The sequence below is a fragment of the Saccoglossus kowalevskii genome, chromosome 13 (assembly GCF_978046115.1).
Source record: "Saccoglossus kowalevskii chromosome 13, keSacKowa6.1, whole genome shotgun sequence".
In the NCBI taxonomy this organism is placed as follows: Eukaryota; Metazoa; Hemichordata; class Enteropneusta; family Harrimaniidae; genus Saccoglossus; species Saccoglossus kowalevskii.
The window spans coordinates 26,116,421-26,131,857 of NC_140653.1; the positions used below are offsets into that span (position 1 = coordinate 26,116,421).

Below are 15,437 nucleotides of genomic sequence, written 5' to 3' on the forward strand. Positions count from 1 at the left end.
GCTATACTATATTACTGGTGTCTTTATGACTGAATGGTGCGTATAAATGTCGAGCGATCTAAGTGTACCACTCACTGCCTTGCGAGTTACCCATTCCCCGTTACAACCACTTCCCGTATATTCAACCTGACAAATCATCCGCCCATAACAACCCCTGATAGACGAAAGTGTTTACAGGGAAGCGTTTACAGTTTGACGCGAAAAGACAGCGAAACATACGTTGCATCATATAGAAACCACATCATTCCGTAGTCTGGCCTCTAGAAATGCGACAAAAGCATGTTTGGTCACTCAATAACATTGACCATAAGATAATTATGGCTCACGGTAACCCATATAATAGTTCTAGCAAACGCTGCAATTTATGCTTGAAAGAATCGATTATTTTCAGACCCTACCATCACTGAACAAAAGAAATGAACAAATCTGACAAAGGTCCGCCCAAGGTAGCTACATACCAAGTATCAAAGCAATTGAGCTGGTAGTTTTCAAGAAGTGGAAAATTGGTGACTGACGACGGACAGACGACGACGGACACTCATCTATATGAACAGCTCCGCTCTGTCGTCTACGGTGACAGCGAGTCTAATAATGTAGATCCAAGTATCCAATTTGTGGTAAATAGTGTTAACAATTGAAAAGTTGAAATGACTCGCTCTTAGATTGCATATTGGGGTAAAACAATTATTAATGAAAATGGGCAATATTACGAAAAGGTCTACACAAGGTTTCATTACTATCGCACCTTATTTTTTTAATTTGTACGACATGTTCGTCTTCTACAGTTGATATATTCAGATATACTATTTCAGATTAATATATGTGATATATCGAGAAAAACAAAAACGTTTAATATAGAAATCAAATGTGTCGAATACTGAGCCAAATTTGACCAATACTAGACTTAATGTGGCCAATAGTAGACTCAATGTGACAAATACTGGGCCAAATGCGACCAATACTAGACTCAATGTGGCCAATAGTAGACTCAATGTGACCAATACTAGACTCAATGTGACCAATAGTAGACTCAGTGTGACCAATACTAAACTCAATGTGACCAATACTAGACTCAATGTGACTAATAGTAGAGTCAATGTGACCAATACTAGACTCAATGTGACCAATAGTAGACTCAATGGGACAAATACTGGGCCAAATGCGACCAATACTAGACTCAGTGTGACCAATACTAGACTCAGTGTGACCAATACTAGACTCAATGTGACCAATACTAGACTCAATGTGACCAATAGTAGACTCAATGTGACAAATACTGGGCCAAATTCGACCAATACTAGACTCAGTGTGACCAATACTAGACTCAGTGTGACCAATACTAGACTCAGTGTGACCAATACTAGACTCAATGTGACCAATACTAGACTCAGTGTGATCAATACTAGACTCAATGTGACCAATACTAGACTCAATGTGACCAATAGTAGACTCAATGTGACAAATACTGGGCCAAATGCGACCAACACTAGACTCAGTGTGACCAATACTAGACTCAGTGTGACCAATAGTAGACTCAATGTGACCAATAGTAGACTCAATGTGACCAATACTAGACTCAATGTGACCAATAGTAGACTCAGTGTGACCAATACTAGACTCAATGTGACCAATAGTAGAGTCAATGTGACCAATACTAGACTCAATGTGACCAATAGTAGACTCAATGGGACAAATACTGGGCCAAATGCGACCAATACTAGACTCAGTGTGACCAATACTAGACTCAGTGTGACCAATACTAGACTCAATGTGACCAATACTAGACTCAATGTGACCAATAGTAGACTCAATGTGACAAATACTGGGCCAAATGCGACCAATACTAGACTCAGTGTGACCAATACTAGACTCAGTGTGACCAATACTAGACTCAGTGTGACCAATACTAGACTCAATGTGACCAATACTAGACTCAGTGTGATCAATACTAGACTCAATGTGACCAATACTAGACTCAATGTGACTAATAGTAGACTCAATGTGACAAATACTCGGCCAAATGCGACCAACACTAGACTCAGTGTGACCAATACTAGACTCAGTGTGACCAATAGTAGACTCAATGTGACCAATAGTAGACTCAATGTGACCAATACTAGACTCAATGTGACCAATAGTAGACTCAGTGTGACCAATACTAGACTCAATGTGACCAATAGTAGAGTCAATGTGACCAATACTAGACTCAATGTGACCAATAGTAGACTCAATGGGACAAATACTGGGCCAAATGCGACCAATACTAGACTCAGTGTGACCAATACTAGACTCAGTGTGACCAATACTAGACTCAATGTGACCAATACTAGACTCAATGTGACCAATAGTAGACTCAATGTGACAAATACTGGGCCAAATGCGACCAATACTAGACTCAGTGTGACCAATACTAGACTCAGTGTGACCAATACTAAACTCAGTGTGACCAATACTAGACTCAATGTGACCAATACTAGACTCAGTGTGATCAATACTAGACTCAATGTGACCAATACTAGACTCAATGTGACAAATACTGGGCCAAATGCGACCAATACTAGACTCAGTGTGACCAATACTAGACTCAGTGTGACCAATACTATACTCAGTGTGACCAATACTAGACTCAATGTGACCAATACTAGACTCAGTGTGATCAATACTAGACTCAATGTGACCAATACTAGACTCAATGTGACCAATAGTAGACTCAATGTGACAAATACTGGGCCAAATGCGACCAATACTAGACTCAGTGTGACCATTAGTAGACTCAATGTGACCAATAGTAGACTCAATGTGACCAATAGTAGACTCAATGTGACCAATACTAGACTCAATGTGACTAATAGTAGACTCAATGTGACAAATACTGAGCCAAATGCGACCAACACTAGACTCAGTGTGACCAATACTAGACTCAGTGTGACCAATAGTAGACTCAATGTGACCAATAGTAGACTCAATGTGACCAATACTAGACTCAATGTGACCAATACTAGACTCAGTGTGATCAATACTAGACTCAATGTGACCAATACTAGACTCAATGTGACCAATAGTAGACTCAATGTGATAAATACTGGGCCAAATGCGACCAATACTAGACTCAGTGTGACCAATACTAGACTCAATGTGGCCAATAGTAGACTCAATGTGACCAATACTAGACTCAATGTGACCAATAGTAGACTCAGTGTGACCAATACTAGACTCAATGTGACCAATACTAGACTCAATGTGACTAATAGTAGAGTCAATGTGACCAATACTAGACTCAATGTGACCAATAGTAGACTCAATGGGACAAATACTGGGCCAAATGCGACCAATACTAGACTCAGTGTGACCAATACTAGACTCAGTGTGACCAATACTAGACTCAATGTGACCAATACTAGACTCAATGTGACCAATAGTAGACTCAATGTGACAAATACTGGGCCAAATGCGACCAATACTAGACTCAGTGTGACCAATACTAGACTCAGTGTGACCAATACTAGACTCAGTGTGACCAATACTAGACTCAGTGTGACCAATACTAGACTCAGTGTGATCAATACTAGACTCAATGTGACCAATACTAGACTCAATGTGACCAATAGTAGACTCAATGTGACAAATACTGGGCCAAATGCGACCAATACTAGACTCAGTGTGACCAATACTAGACTCAGTGTGACCAATACTAGACTCAGTGTGACCAATACTAGACTCAATGTGACCAATACTAGACTCAGTGTGATCAATACTAGACTCAATGTGACCAATACTAGACTCAATGTGACAAATACTGGGCCAAATGCGACCAATACTAGACTCAGTGTGACCAATACTAGACTCAGTGTGACCAATACTATACTCAGTGTGACCAATACTAGACTCAATGTGACCAATACTAGACTCAGTGTGATCAATACTAGACTCAATGTGACCAATACTAGACTCAATGTGACCAATAGTAGACTCAATGTGACAAATACTGGGCCAAATGCGACCAATACTAGACTCAGTGTGACCATTAGTAGACTCAATGTGACCAATAGTAGACTCAATGTGACCAATAGTAGACTCAATGTGACCAATACTAGACTCAATGTGACTAATAGTAGACTCAATGTGACAAATACTGAGCCAAATGCGACCAACACTAGACTCAGTGTGACCAATACTAGACTCAGTGTGACCAATAGTAGACTCAATGTGACCAATAGTAGACTCAATGTGACCAATACTAGACTCAATGTGACCAATGGTAGACTAAATGTGACCAATACCTGACTCAATGTGACCAGTATTAGACTCAATGTGACCAATAGTAGACTCAATGTGACAAATACTAGACTCAATGTGACCAATAGTAGACTCAATGTGACCAATAGTAGACTCAATGTGACAAATACTAGACTCCATGTGACCAATAGTAGACTCAATGTGACAAATAGTAGACTCAATGTGACAAATACTAAACTCAATGTGACAAATACTACACTCAATGTGACCAATAGTAGACTCAATGTGACAAATACTAGACTCAATGTGACCAATAGTAGACTCAATGTGACAAATACTAGACTCAATGTGACCAATAGTAGACTCAATGTGACCAATAGTAGACTCAATGTGACAAATACTAGACTCAATGTGACAAATACTAGACTCAGTGTGACCAATAGTAGACTCAATGTGACAAATACTAGACTCAATGTGACCAATAGTAGACTCAATGTGAAAAATACTAGACTCAATGTGACCCTAGTAGACTCAATGTGACAAATGCCAGACTCAATGTGACAAATACTAGACTCAATGTGACCAATAGTAGACTCAATGTGTCCAATACTATACTCATTGTGACCAATAGTAGACTCAATGTGACCAATACTAGACTCAATGTGACCAATAGTAGACTCAATCTGACCAATACTAGACTCAATGTGACCAATAGTAGACTCAATGTGACCAATAGTAGACTCAATGTGACCAATACTAGACTCAATGTGACAAATACTAGACTTAATGTGACCAATAGTAGACTCAATGTGACCAATACTAGACTCAATGTGACCAATAGTAGACTCAATGTGACAAATACTGGACTCAGTGTGACCAATAGTAGACTCAATGTGGCCAATAGTAGACTCAATATGACTAATACTAGACTCAGTGTGACCAATAGTAGACTCAATGTGACCAATACTAGACTCAGTGTGACCAATAGTAGACTCAATGTGGCCAATAGTTGACACAGTGTGGCCAATAGTAGACTCAATGTGACCAATAGTAGACTCAATGTGACCAATACTAGACTCAGTGTGACCAATAGTAGACTCAATGTGGCCAATAGTAGACTCAATGTGACTAATACTAGACTCATCGTGACCAATAGTAGACTCAATGTGACCAATACTAGACTCAGTGTGACCAATAGTAGACTCAATGTGGCCAATAGTAGACTCAATGTGACTAATACTAGACTTAATGTGACCAATAGTAGACTCAATGTGACCAATACTAGACTCAGTGTGACCAATAGTAGACTCAATGTGGCCAATAGTAGACTCAATGTGACAAATACTAGACTCAATGTGACCAATAGTAAACTCAATGTGACAAATACTAGACTCAATGTGACCAATAGTAGACTCAGTGTGACCAATACTAGACTCAATGTGACCAATAGTAGACTCAATGTGACCAATACTAGACTCAATGTGACCAATAGTAGACTCAATGTGACCAATACTAGACTTAATGTGACCAATAGTAGACTTAATGTGACCAATAGTAGACTCAATGTGACCAATAGTAGACTCAATGTGACCAATAGTAGACTCAATGTGACCAATAGTAGACTCAGTGTGACCAATACTAGACTCAGTGTGACCAATACTAGACTCAGTGTGACCAATACTAGACTCAATGTTACCATTACTAGACTCAATGTGACCAATAGTAGACTCAATGTGACAAATACTGGGCCAAATGCAACCAATACTAGACTCAGTGTGACCAATACTAGACTCAGTGTGACCAATACTAGACTCAGTGTGACCAATACTAGACTCAGTGTGACCAATACTAGACTCAGTGTGACCAATACTAGACTTAGTGTGACCAATACTAGACTTAGTGTGACCAATACTAGACTCAGTGTGACCAATACTAGACTCAATGTGACCAATAGTAGACTCAATGTGACAAATACTAGACTCAATGTGACCAATAGTAGACTCAATGTGACAAATACTAGACTCAATGTGACCAATAGTAGACTCAATGTGACCAATACTAGACTCAATGTGACCAATAGTAGACTCAATGTGACCATTACTAGACTCAATGTGACCAATAGTAGACTCAATGTGACAAATACTGGGCCAAATGCGACCAATACTAGACTCAGTGTGACCAATACTAGACTCAGTGTGACCAATACTAGACTCAGTGTGACCAATACTAGACTCAGTGTGACCAATACTAGACTCAGTGTGACCAATACTAGACTTAGTGTGACCAATACTAGACTCAGTGTGACCAATAGTAGACTCAATGTGACAAATACTAGACTCAATGTGACCAATAGTAGACTCAATGTGACAAATACTAGACTCAATGTGACCAATAGTAGACTCAATGTGACCAATACTAGACTCAATGTGACCAATAGTAGACTCAATGTGACCATTACTAGACTCAATGTGACCAATAGTAGACTCAATGTGACAAATACTGGGCCAAATGCGACCAATACTAGACTCAGTGTGACCAATACTAGACTCAGTGTGACCAATACTAGACTCAGTGTGACCAATACTAGACTCAATGTTACTAATACTAGACTCAATGTGACCAATAGTAGACTCAATGTGATAAATACTGGGCCAAATGCGACCAATACTAGACTCAGTGTGACCAATACTAGACTCAGTGTGACCAGTACTAGACTCAGTGTGACCAATACTAGACTCAGTGTGACCAATATTAGACTTAGTGTGACCAATACTAGACTTAGTGTGACCAATACTAGACTCAGTGTGACCAATACTAGACTCAGTGTGACCAATAGTAGACTCAGTGTGACCAATACTAGACTTAGTGTGACCAATACTAGACTCAGTGTGACCAATACTAGACTCAATTGACCAAATAGTAGACTCAATGTGACCATGTGCCCCGTGTAATCCTTAATTTAACTAAAGTATTCAAGTTCGCGCGGTTTGTCTATAGTTGATAAAGGGCGGTGGTCGTCGCGCCGCGCATGTGCGACATTTGTGTTGATAAACATTGATTTTCCCATAATTCAATGCGCTCTTCTAATAAAAATCACAAGTATGAGTTTTGACCTGGGCTCGACTTGCATTAATTACCGACGGTGACTCTTTTGATACCTTGCAATCACCTAAAAAAAATACTTAATTAAATCTTGGGAACGTCTCAGTTTGTACTCGCTTGATCTCGCAACAGTCAAAGTCGCCATTTTGTTTATACGAGACCCATATCTCGCGCATGCGGGGCGCGATGACCACCACCCTTTAATAAATATTGCAACCCTCGGCCTTCCATAGGCGCTAAACTAGTTTTGCAATAGGCACAATTTTAGGGCCTGTATATTTATATGTAATCACGGTTACTAAAACCGTAATGTAATGTTTCTCTGTTACGTTGCGGATTATTCTGTAAAAAATCGCTGAAATGATTTCATAAAAGAGACGTTTTTGCTACGGACGACTGACTCCGAAAGCGTCCTCTTGTGCCAATCCCCCGGGGGGGGGGGGGCTACTTCCACATTAAGTGGGTAAAGGTGTGAAGCCCACCTCTCGAAAACCATACTCACTTCTAAACCATTTTTTTTTTCTATTTATATACCCACTTCTAAACATAAGTGTTTTCAGCGAAAAAAAAAACACCCAGCTCACAACTTTCGTAACCAGTGAGCGCATCAGGGCCATGCATTTTATTCAGCCTTTCCAGTATTTGGCTTTGAATATAAGGATCTGTGAAAAAGTAAATAAATGCTACACATTTCTAAACCAAACCATTGATAAATGGCTACCCACTTCTAAACAAAATAACGTGAAATGATACCCCAGTCGGGCGGCACATACCCGTATTGCACTTCTATGGAAGTAGCCCTCCCCCCCCCCCCGAGGTGCCAATCCCCCAACTGACTTCGAAACATTTCTTCTTAGTGCTGACGAGCGCCACCAGCGGTAACCTAATAACTAAGGTTTGTATTTAACCCGGAAGTATGTGAATCAGCTGTTTATTAATATTTTAGTGTCGGCCTTGATAAGGACGAAGTAGGTATAGATATGGTTGACATTGGAAGTCACATTCTAGCGGAAATAGAATTATCCAAAAAAGGTGAGTGTTGTTTCACATAGCCGTTAGATAGCTTCGTTGTGTTTTATAATAATAACTATTTAGACTGAGGCCATTTGAAGGTAAAAAGAAAGGGTCTTGCTCTGCTTTTCGATGATGGCAGATGTGTTGACTCGCATGAACTACGACGCACTGCTTCTGAAAGTAGTCGTCGTATTAGCATATGCCCACTGTTTCTAAAATCGAAACCAATGTCAAAAAGGCTTTTCGAATAATACTGTAACATTAGAACTTTTAAATTTGTAGTTATTTTTAGTTGCTTTATTTTACACTATTTTTTACTATTTTTGTAGTTATTTTTATTTGTTTTATTTTACACTATTTTTACCTTACTGTATCCACAGCAGATTACAGTTGCGTAATAAACTATTTTTATTATTGTACGAGTTCCCGGGCAATAAATGGAAACTCTCCCCAAACGTTTATTCTTCAGTCAATGTCGCCCGACCCCATCAATCAGACAATATTGGGCTGATGGACATGAAGTCTAGGGGTGAGGCAATCCGTGTGTTTGATTTTCTTGATAGATACGTGAAAAAAAAAAATTCCACTGGTTACACTCCAGCCAGCCATTTAGCTGTGGAATCATAGCCCCCTGAGGGCCGTTTCTGGTCATCGGTATCTGGCTGGCCCGCAGTCAATATTCAACTGTCAACACAAAACAAACAGAAAAGACGTCCAAATAAAATTTAAAAGGCAGTAATCAGTTGACAGTCGCAATAGAGAGCTACGAAACCGCAGCTACCAGCCATTGTGCCATTGACATAAATTTGCAAAGACTCATGGGAATTCACAACAAATCATAGAAAAACCACAACGAAGGAATGCTGTTAGAATTGTTGTAATTGTCTGTGTACATTGTGAACATTTGTTTAACACACTGTACCATGTTCTGTAGAAGCACTGCACATCCCTAATAGATTTGCATATCAACCCAAAATTGTCCATGTTGTATACTGAATCATCAAAATCTAAAGCACGCCTGTAATGACAAACACTTTTGAAAATTATACAACTAGATTCTAAAGTTTTATTAATTCTCCTTAAATTTCTTTTTTTTTTCAGCTGATATGGATGTTGATTTAGACTACAAGGTTAAAAAACGTAGGTAACGCATTAAATATTTCACCTAATATTTACAAAGAGAAGCTGGGCTTTTTAGAAGAATCGTCTGTTTGAGAGCACTTTGTTCAATCCACGAGGATCAAAGTTAACAAGAAAATTCTAGAAAATTATATGAAAAACGTTTCACTCAAATTTTCACAGGAATAATAGAATCCCACACCCTCAAGGGTCTGGGATGAGATTTTGAGTTGAGACAACAAATCACCAACAAGCGTAAGAAATCCCCAGGCCCTATGTGTGTGTATCTTTATCTTACATCACATCACAATACGTTTTTAAAACTGAGAAAACAAGCTTGATACAAGATTAAAATGGATGCAATCTGTCATCCACTGAATGTACAAGTGTCAAGCAGATAGAAATCAGATTACAATATATTTATTTTTTAACCTCACTGCATATAAAATAGTATGAACATAAACATAGTATTTACTCCAGTAATTGACAAAAGCAAAGCTGCCATTGGCTACATGCCTTGGGTAGTGATAATGTAAATACTCCTGAGTGAGTTGAGTTCACTGCTAAACGATTCACATCTTCTACAGACAACACATCCACTTTTTAAAAAAATTATGAGATTCTATATTCGGTAATGATATAAATTAGAAGTGTTCGTTGTCATTGTCTGTATTCCCAGCAGTGTGTCTTTCACAATTTCAAAAGCCATGTTTTAATTAACCTAGCATTAAAGGTGCCTGCTTACTTTGTAGTTCCAGCTTGTATATTACACATCGCTCCATTGGACAGTATTCTGTGCATCTCTGCCAATATTACTAGTATTATCGAATCAGGGAATCTTTTACAAACGATATACAAAGTATGTATCATTCACAGTCAGTGAGATCAGAGAAAGTAAAATATCTATGTCCTTGCAAGAGTACTGTAAAATGACTAATTTTCACTAGGTTTAAATTTCGTTGATTTACCATTTCAGGCATATTCAGTGGGTTTTAAATTCACGGTTTTATCATTTAGATAATCTGTTCTATGCTAAATTTTACATATTCACTGGGTTTTAATTTAGCGCATTTTCCAGTCAGTGAAATAAGCAAAATTAAAACCCAGTTAATAATTGACCCTTGTACGAGTATTTCAAAATACATGTTTTCATGTGTATTTTATGTTCATAGTATGTCTTCTATCATTGTAGTTACCGTGAGATTCTCTGAAAACTTACACATAGTAGCCAATGAACCGTCCCTAGCGCTGTATCGTCTTCAAGAACATGTCAGAAAGACTCTTCCAGTGTTGTCAGATAAACGAGTGAGTGGTCAATATTCTCAGTAATTGTACTTTGTCTAGGTTACAACATCAACCACAATGACATTGACTGGCCATTTTAAACTCTGAGGTGAATCAAAGCAATGATACTTGCATTTCTGCAGGGATGGAACAATTAAAATTGGAGGGGTTTGAGTTATAGGGATGGACCAAATAAAATTTGAAGAGTAGAATGTGAATTTTTTCTCTCCAGCATATGTTTGATTGTTTGCTGTTTATTTGCAGTGTGTCCACAATTAGACTCCATCTCAAAAATAACCAAACTGAATGCTTTGCTATGTAGGAACATACAAAACTAGAAAGCTTTCATGATTGACTTATTGTTCATTCCATCATTTTGACCTACACCAATGGCACTACTTTTTACTCTCAGGTTATTAGGTGACATTTAACACCATTACCAAAGTATCTATGACATGAAATAAAGTAGTCCCAAAAATGTCACAAGGGTCAACCTTTGGGATAACAGCAATTAGAAAATAATGTTTTTTATTTATAGGAATTTTTTTAATGAAAAAAATGATCTTTGACTTTATCTTCAAGACCCACTAACTGGAGGGTACATATTGACTTGACTTTGACGAAATTGTAAATTTGAAACAAAATTTGATTGCTTTCGCCTTCAACTCATTAGCATATATACTTGCTGCAGCTCTCCTCAGTCACGTTGTTGCCATGGTTATGCACTCACCAATCAAGTTTACTGAAGAAAAATAATATAACCAGCAAAGTCCCTACAATATTGTGCCCCCCCCCCCTCCCTCAAAATAGCAATTCCATGTTGTAGACCTATTCACTTTTCCATTTTGTTTTCATAGGTTGAGATGAAAAACATACAACAGGAAGTCCAGGGAATGTGTTACGATGCAGAGTATGCTACAAAGTAGGTGATGTCATGCATTATAAATTTATAATATATTATGAAATTTTTAAATATCTGTAGAAATACATCATAACTCTAGTATATTTATAAAGTATGCATAAAGATGACAGAAATATTGTTTTAAGCTCAATTGCTTGGACAAAGTGACCCTACACAAGACTAATTTCACATAAAATGTGATGTGAAAACTAAGGGGTGACAGAGATCGAAGAAAATTATGATGCATTATGCGCACTATGATGGAGATGACACATAAAATCATCAGACTTATCCTCTCAGGATGGCGACTTAATTGACATTTCACCCATGGTTCTCAGTATCTTGTACCGTTATCCCTGTGGTTCGCTTGACAAAACTGGATTTCAATAGACTGCGCCCTCTGTGATTTAATGTACAACATTCGGTATACTACCGGTAGTTGCACAAATTGGCACTAATGATACAGAAATTGTTTTATAAAAATAAAAAATTGAAAAAAAAAAGATAAGTAGTTTATAGAGCTGTTGTCACTTTAAATGGAAATTCTGTTAAATTTTGAATGTTACAGAATAGTGTAGACTCACAGTTTTTGAAATAGGTAATTTAAAGTTTAGAACCGAAAAAAAATACTGTTAATAATATCACGTCATGAAATAGACAATATTGTGATTATGTATTGTTTCAAATTTTAATGTCTGTGTTGTTGTGTTGTGACTACATCATACATGTATTAAACAGTAGTTAGAGACATCAGTATACTGTATATGTTTGAAATTCTAGTTTCCGATACAACTTGAATATTATATTTCTCATCTGATCTTCACTACACCTAAGACCAGGAAAAACAAATTCACTGACTCTCGTTTCTGGATGCCTGCCAAAAAACGTGCACCTGGAACATTTTTTTAGGTATAAAAACAAAATTTAGCGTCAAATTCTGTCTTATTGTTAATGAGTGAAATTAGCAAAATGCCTTTCATCTCGAATAAAATTTGAATGTCATTTGCTTCCACAACTTCTCTGAAACCATATGTCAAAATAAAAAATGAAACACACCATCGTCTTGTTTTAAAATTTCAATGATTAGGGAAACAGATTTGTTTTCCTAGTATAAGAGTATGAGAAATTTTCTGTACTCAAGTATGGTTTGACAACAACAATTCTCTTCACATTTGATTAGATGATCATCTGTGTACTACTAAGTATATCTGAAAGTCAAATTATTCATTCTGTGACTCATTATTATAAATTTGTTTTACATTGAATCTGAGATCATTCCTTTATTGGAACTGCATATGAATTATGCGTTAACCGAATTATTGCAGGTGACAAAAATCTGGGAAAAAGGATAAAGAAAAATGTTAGTAAATAATATTAAAACAATCACCAGCATTTAGACACGCTGAAAGTCAATGCAAATTGGAAATTTTACTCCATATTTCCCACAACTTGTACAAATTCAGGAAACAAATATTTAGTGATAGCTCCAAGACCACAATAAATCTTTGATAATGATCTAAAAGTGCAATTTTAGGATCAAATGTATATTTCTAAATCTTCAAAATATTGATGTATATATACCTGCCATGTTTAAAATTATGTACAGTTTTCGTGAACTCAGTACTGTGATTTTATATAATTGTTGTTTTGAAAATCTGTCATGCTGAGTGTACTAGTGTAAATTATTATTCGGCAGAGCGGTGAAAAAAATGCAGAATAGTGGATCACATTTCACAGCCATTGATGAACACCTCAAGAAAACAATGTATTTAAAGCAAGAGCTTGATAAAGTCAAGCCCAGAAGGTACGTAACATTACAGTTTTCAAACTGGTTTGTTTAAAGCGAGGGAGTCGTCACCTGCGCATGCGTCAGATGGCCCTAGTGTGTCATTGTTTACAAACAAGCTTCTACCAATGAGTCTTTGCATTTTTAGCATGTCTTTTTATTGTCGTTTGGGACTCAATTCCCGCACGTGCGCAGGTGACGACCCTCCTGCTCGAGAAAGAACATTCAAGAAATGTTTATACCTGTACGCCGTCTCTTAGTTCACCCAGTGTTTGCAGGAGAATTGTACAGCGCCCTCACAAGACTGTATACTGCCCTCATAACACACTGTAATTGTAAATGAATTTGCAAAATATCTGCTTCTGATTTGAAATCACCATGATTAGTCTATTCCACTCACATATTGCTACTTAAAAAACAGAAAATACCTCCCTCAACATTTTGCTTGAATCCAATGCGAGGTTCTTTTGTTTTTATAAACAGTATTTGTTACAGTTTACCCTTAGAGACAAGAAATGGAAATTGAATACTGCCCTCATGTAGTTGATAGTTAGTTGCTATTGTTTTTATACAACTCAATTTGATTTTGTTTTTTCTGCCCAGCAATAATACTACGAGTAGAATGGACAGAAAGTCTAAAATAAAGAGTGGGATTGCCAGATACTGTATATGTGATTTGTTTTCTCTTCCTGTTCTTTTAATCACATCTTGTGTTATTTCTAGGACACCAAGTATTTCCAGCACAGGTAATCAACCAATCAGTTCTACGAATACCGACCAAACAGCGAAGACCGTTGGTAGAGAAGAGACACCAGTTTTGGAAAAATCAAACATCAATGAAGAAAGGAATGAGGCAGGTGGTCAGAGAAGTTAATTCCAGATGTTGTGTTTTCATATTTATGTTCAAGTTTGCAAATTGCTGGTGGGATCAGTAAGAATTGCTTTGTATACTACCGGTATGCATCATCACCGATTTCACTGTTATTCAACGTTAATGTCATGTCATGTCATGTAATGTACAACTATGATGTAAGATGGTATTGAAATGCAATGTTGCATTTAGTGAACAGCAAAAAAAAAATAGGATAATGGAATTCAGTAACTGTATACAGACTGTTCCAAAAATGAGTAGGATTTGTGTGTAAATGCTGGTGAATAAACCATGTGCACTTGATGGATGATCAAAAATAGGATAATGGAATTCAGTAACTGTATACAGACTGTTCCAAAAATGAGTAGGATTTGTGTGTAAATGCTGGTGAATAAACCATGTGCACTTGATGGATGATCAGCCATGAAGATAACAACCATAGGATATCTTCACATGGATGTATAAGGAGTTTGTTGTGCTAGGCAATTATATTATAGCAAGACTTGCCCATGTACTGAATGCCACAATGTTAGGTAAATATAATTACATAAGAGTGGCTTGACAAGAAGATAACAAAAAAAAAAGAACTGTATTATATTTTGAAAAAAATTATAATAAAAAATTGCTATGTTATGATATGATTTTTTTTGAGAAGATTTGTTATAACCATATTATACAGATGTTGCTTCCCTGGTTGCTATAGCAATGTGCCCATTAAGATTCAGTTTCAGTATTTGCCGCATTTTCAGATTTTCTTGTTTGAAATCTAAGTATGGTTACAATTACTTATTTATCCTGCTCAATCAGTGTGCATGAAAACAAAGTTAAATTTCTTGTATTTTATGATCATTTTATCAATAATGACCACCGCAATTTTCTGGAAATTCTTCATTGTCGCAGAATAGTGTATATTTTTGAGCATTTGAGCCTGGGCATCCATACGCTGTAATAGTTTTATTATTTGCCACTTACACGTACAGTATATACATGAATTTTACTCTCAAAAACAATAAAATCATTATATCCCGCTGAACCTTGGGGATTGCAGCCATCTTGAAAAAGTGTTGAATGGTCAACACAAACTTCACTGTGAAATAGTTGTCAATTTTTTCTTTTCTCGTCAC

At 37.2% G+C, this 15,437-nt stretch overlaps 1 protein-coding gene across 1 annotated transcript; it reads left to right on the forward strand.

Moving 5' to 3' along the window:
* Window positions 1-8,246: 8,246 nt before the first annotated feature.
* Window positions 8,247-14,951, forward strand: LOC102801884 (BLOC-1-related complex subunit 8-like). Its single transcript, XM_085507143.1, has 6 exons — window positions 8,247-8,370; window positions 9,454-9,492; window positions 10,664-10,776; window positions 11,613-11,677; window positions 13,353-13,460; window positions 14,166-14,951. Exons 1-6 carry the CDS (start codon window positions 8,319-8,321, stop codon window positions 14,314-14,316), a joined length of 528 nt encoding a protein of 175 aa, XP_085363269.1. The 5' UTR covers window positions 8,247-8,318; the 3' UTR covers window positions 14,317-14,951.
* Window positions 14,952-15,437: the final 486 nt, after the last annotated feature.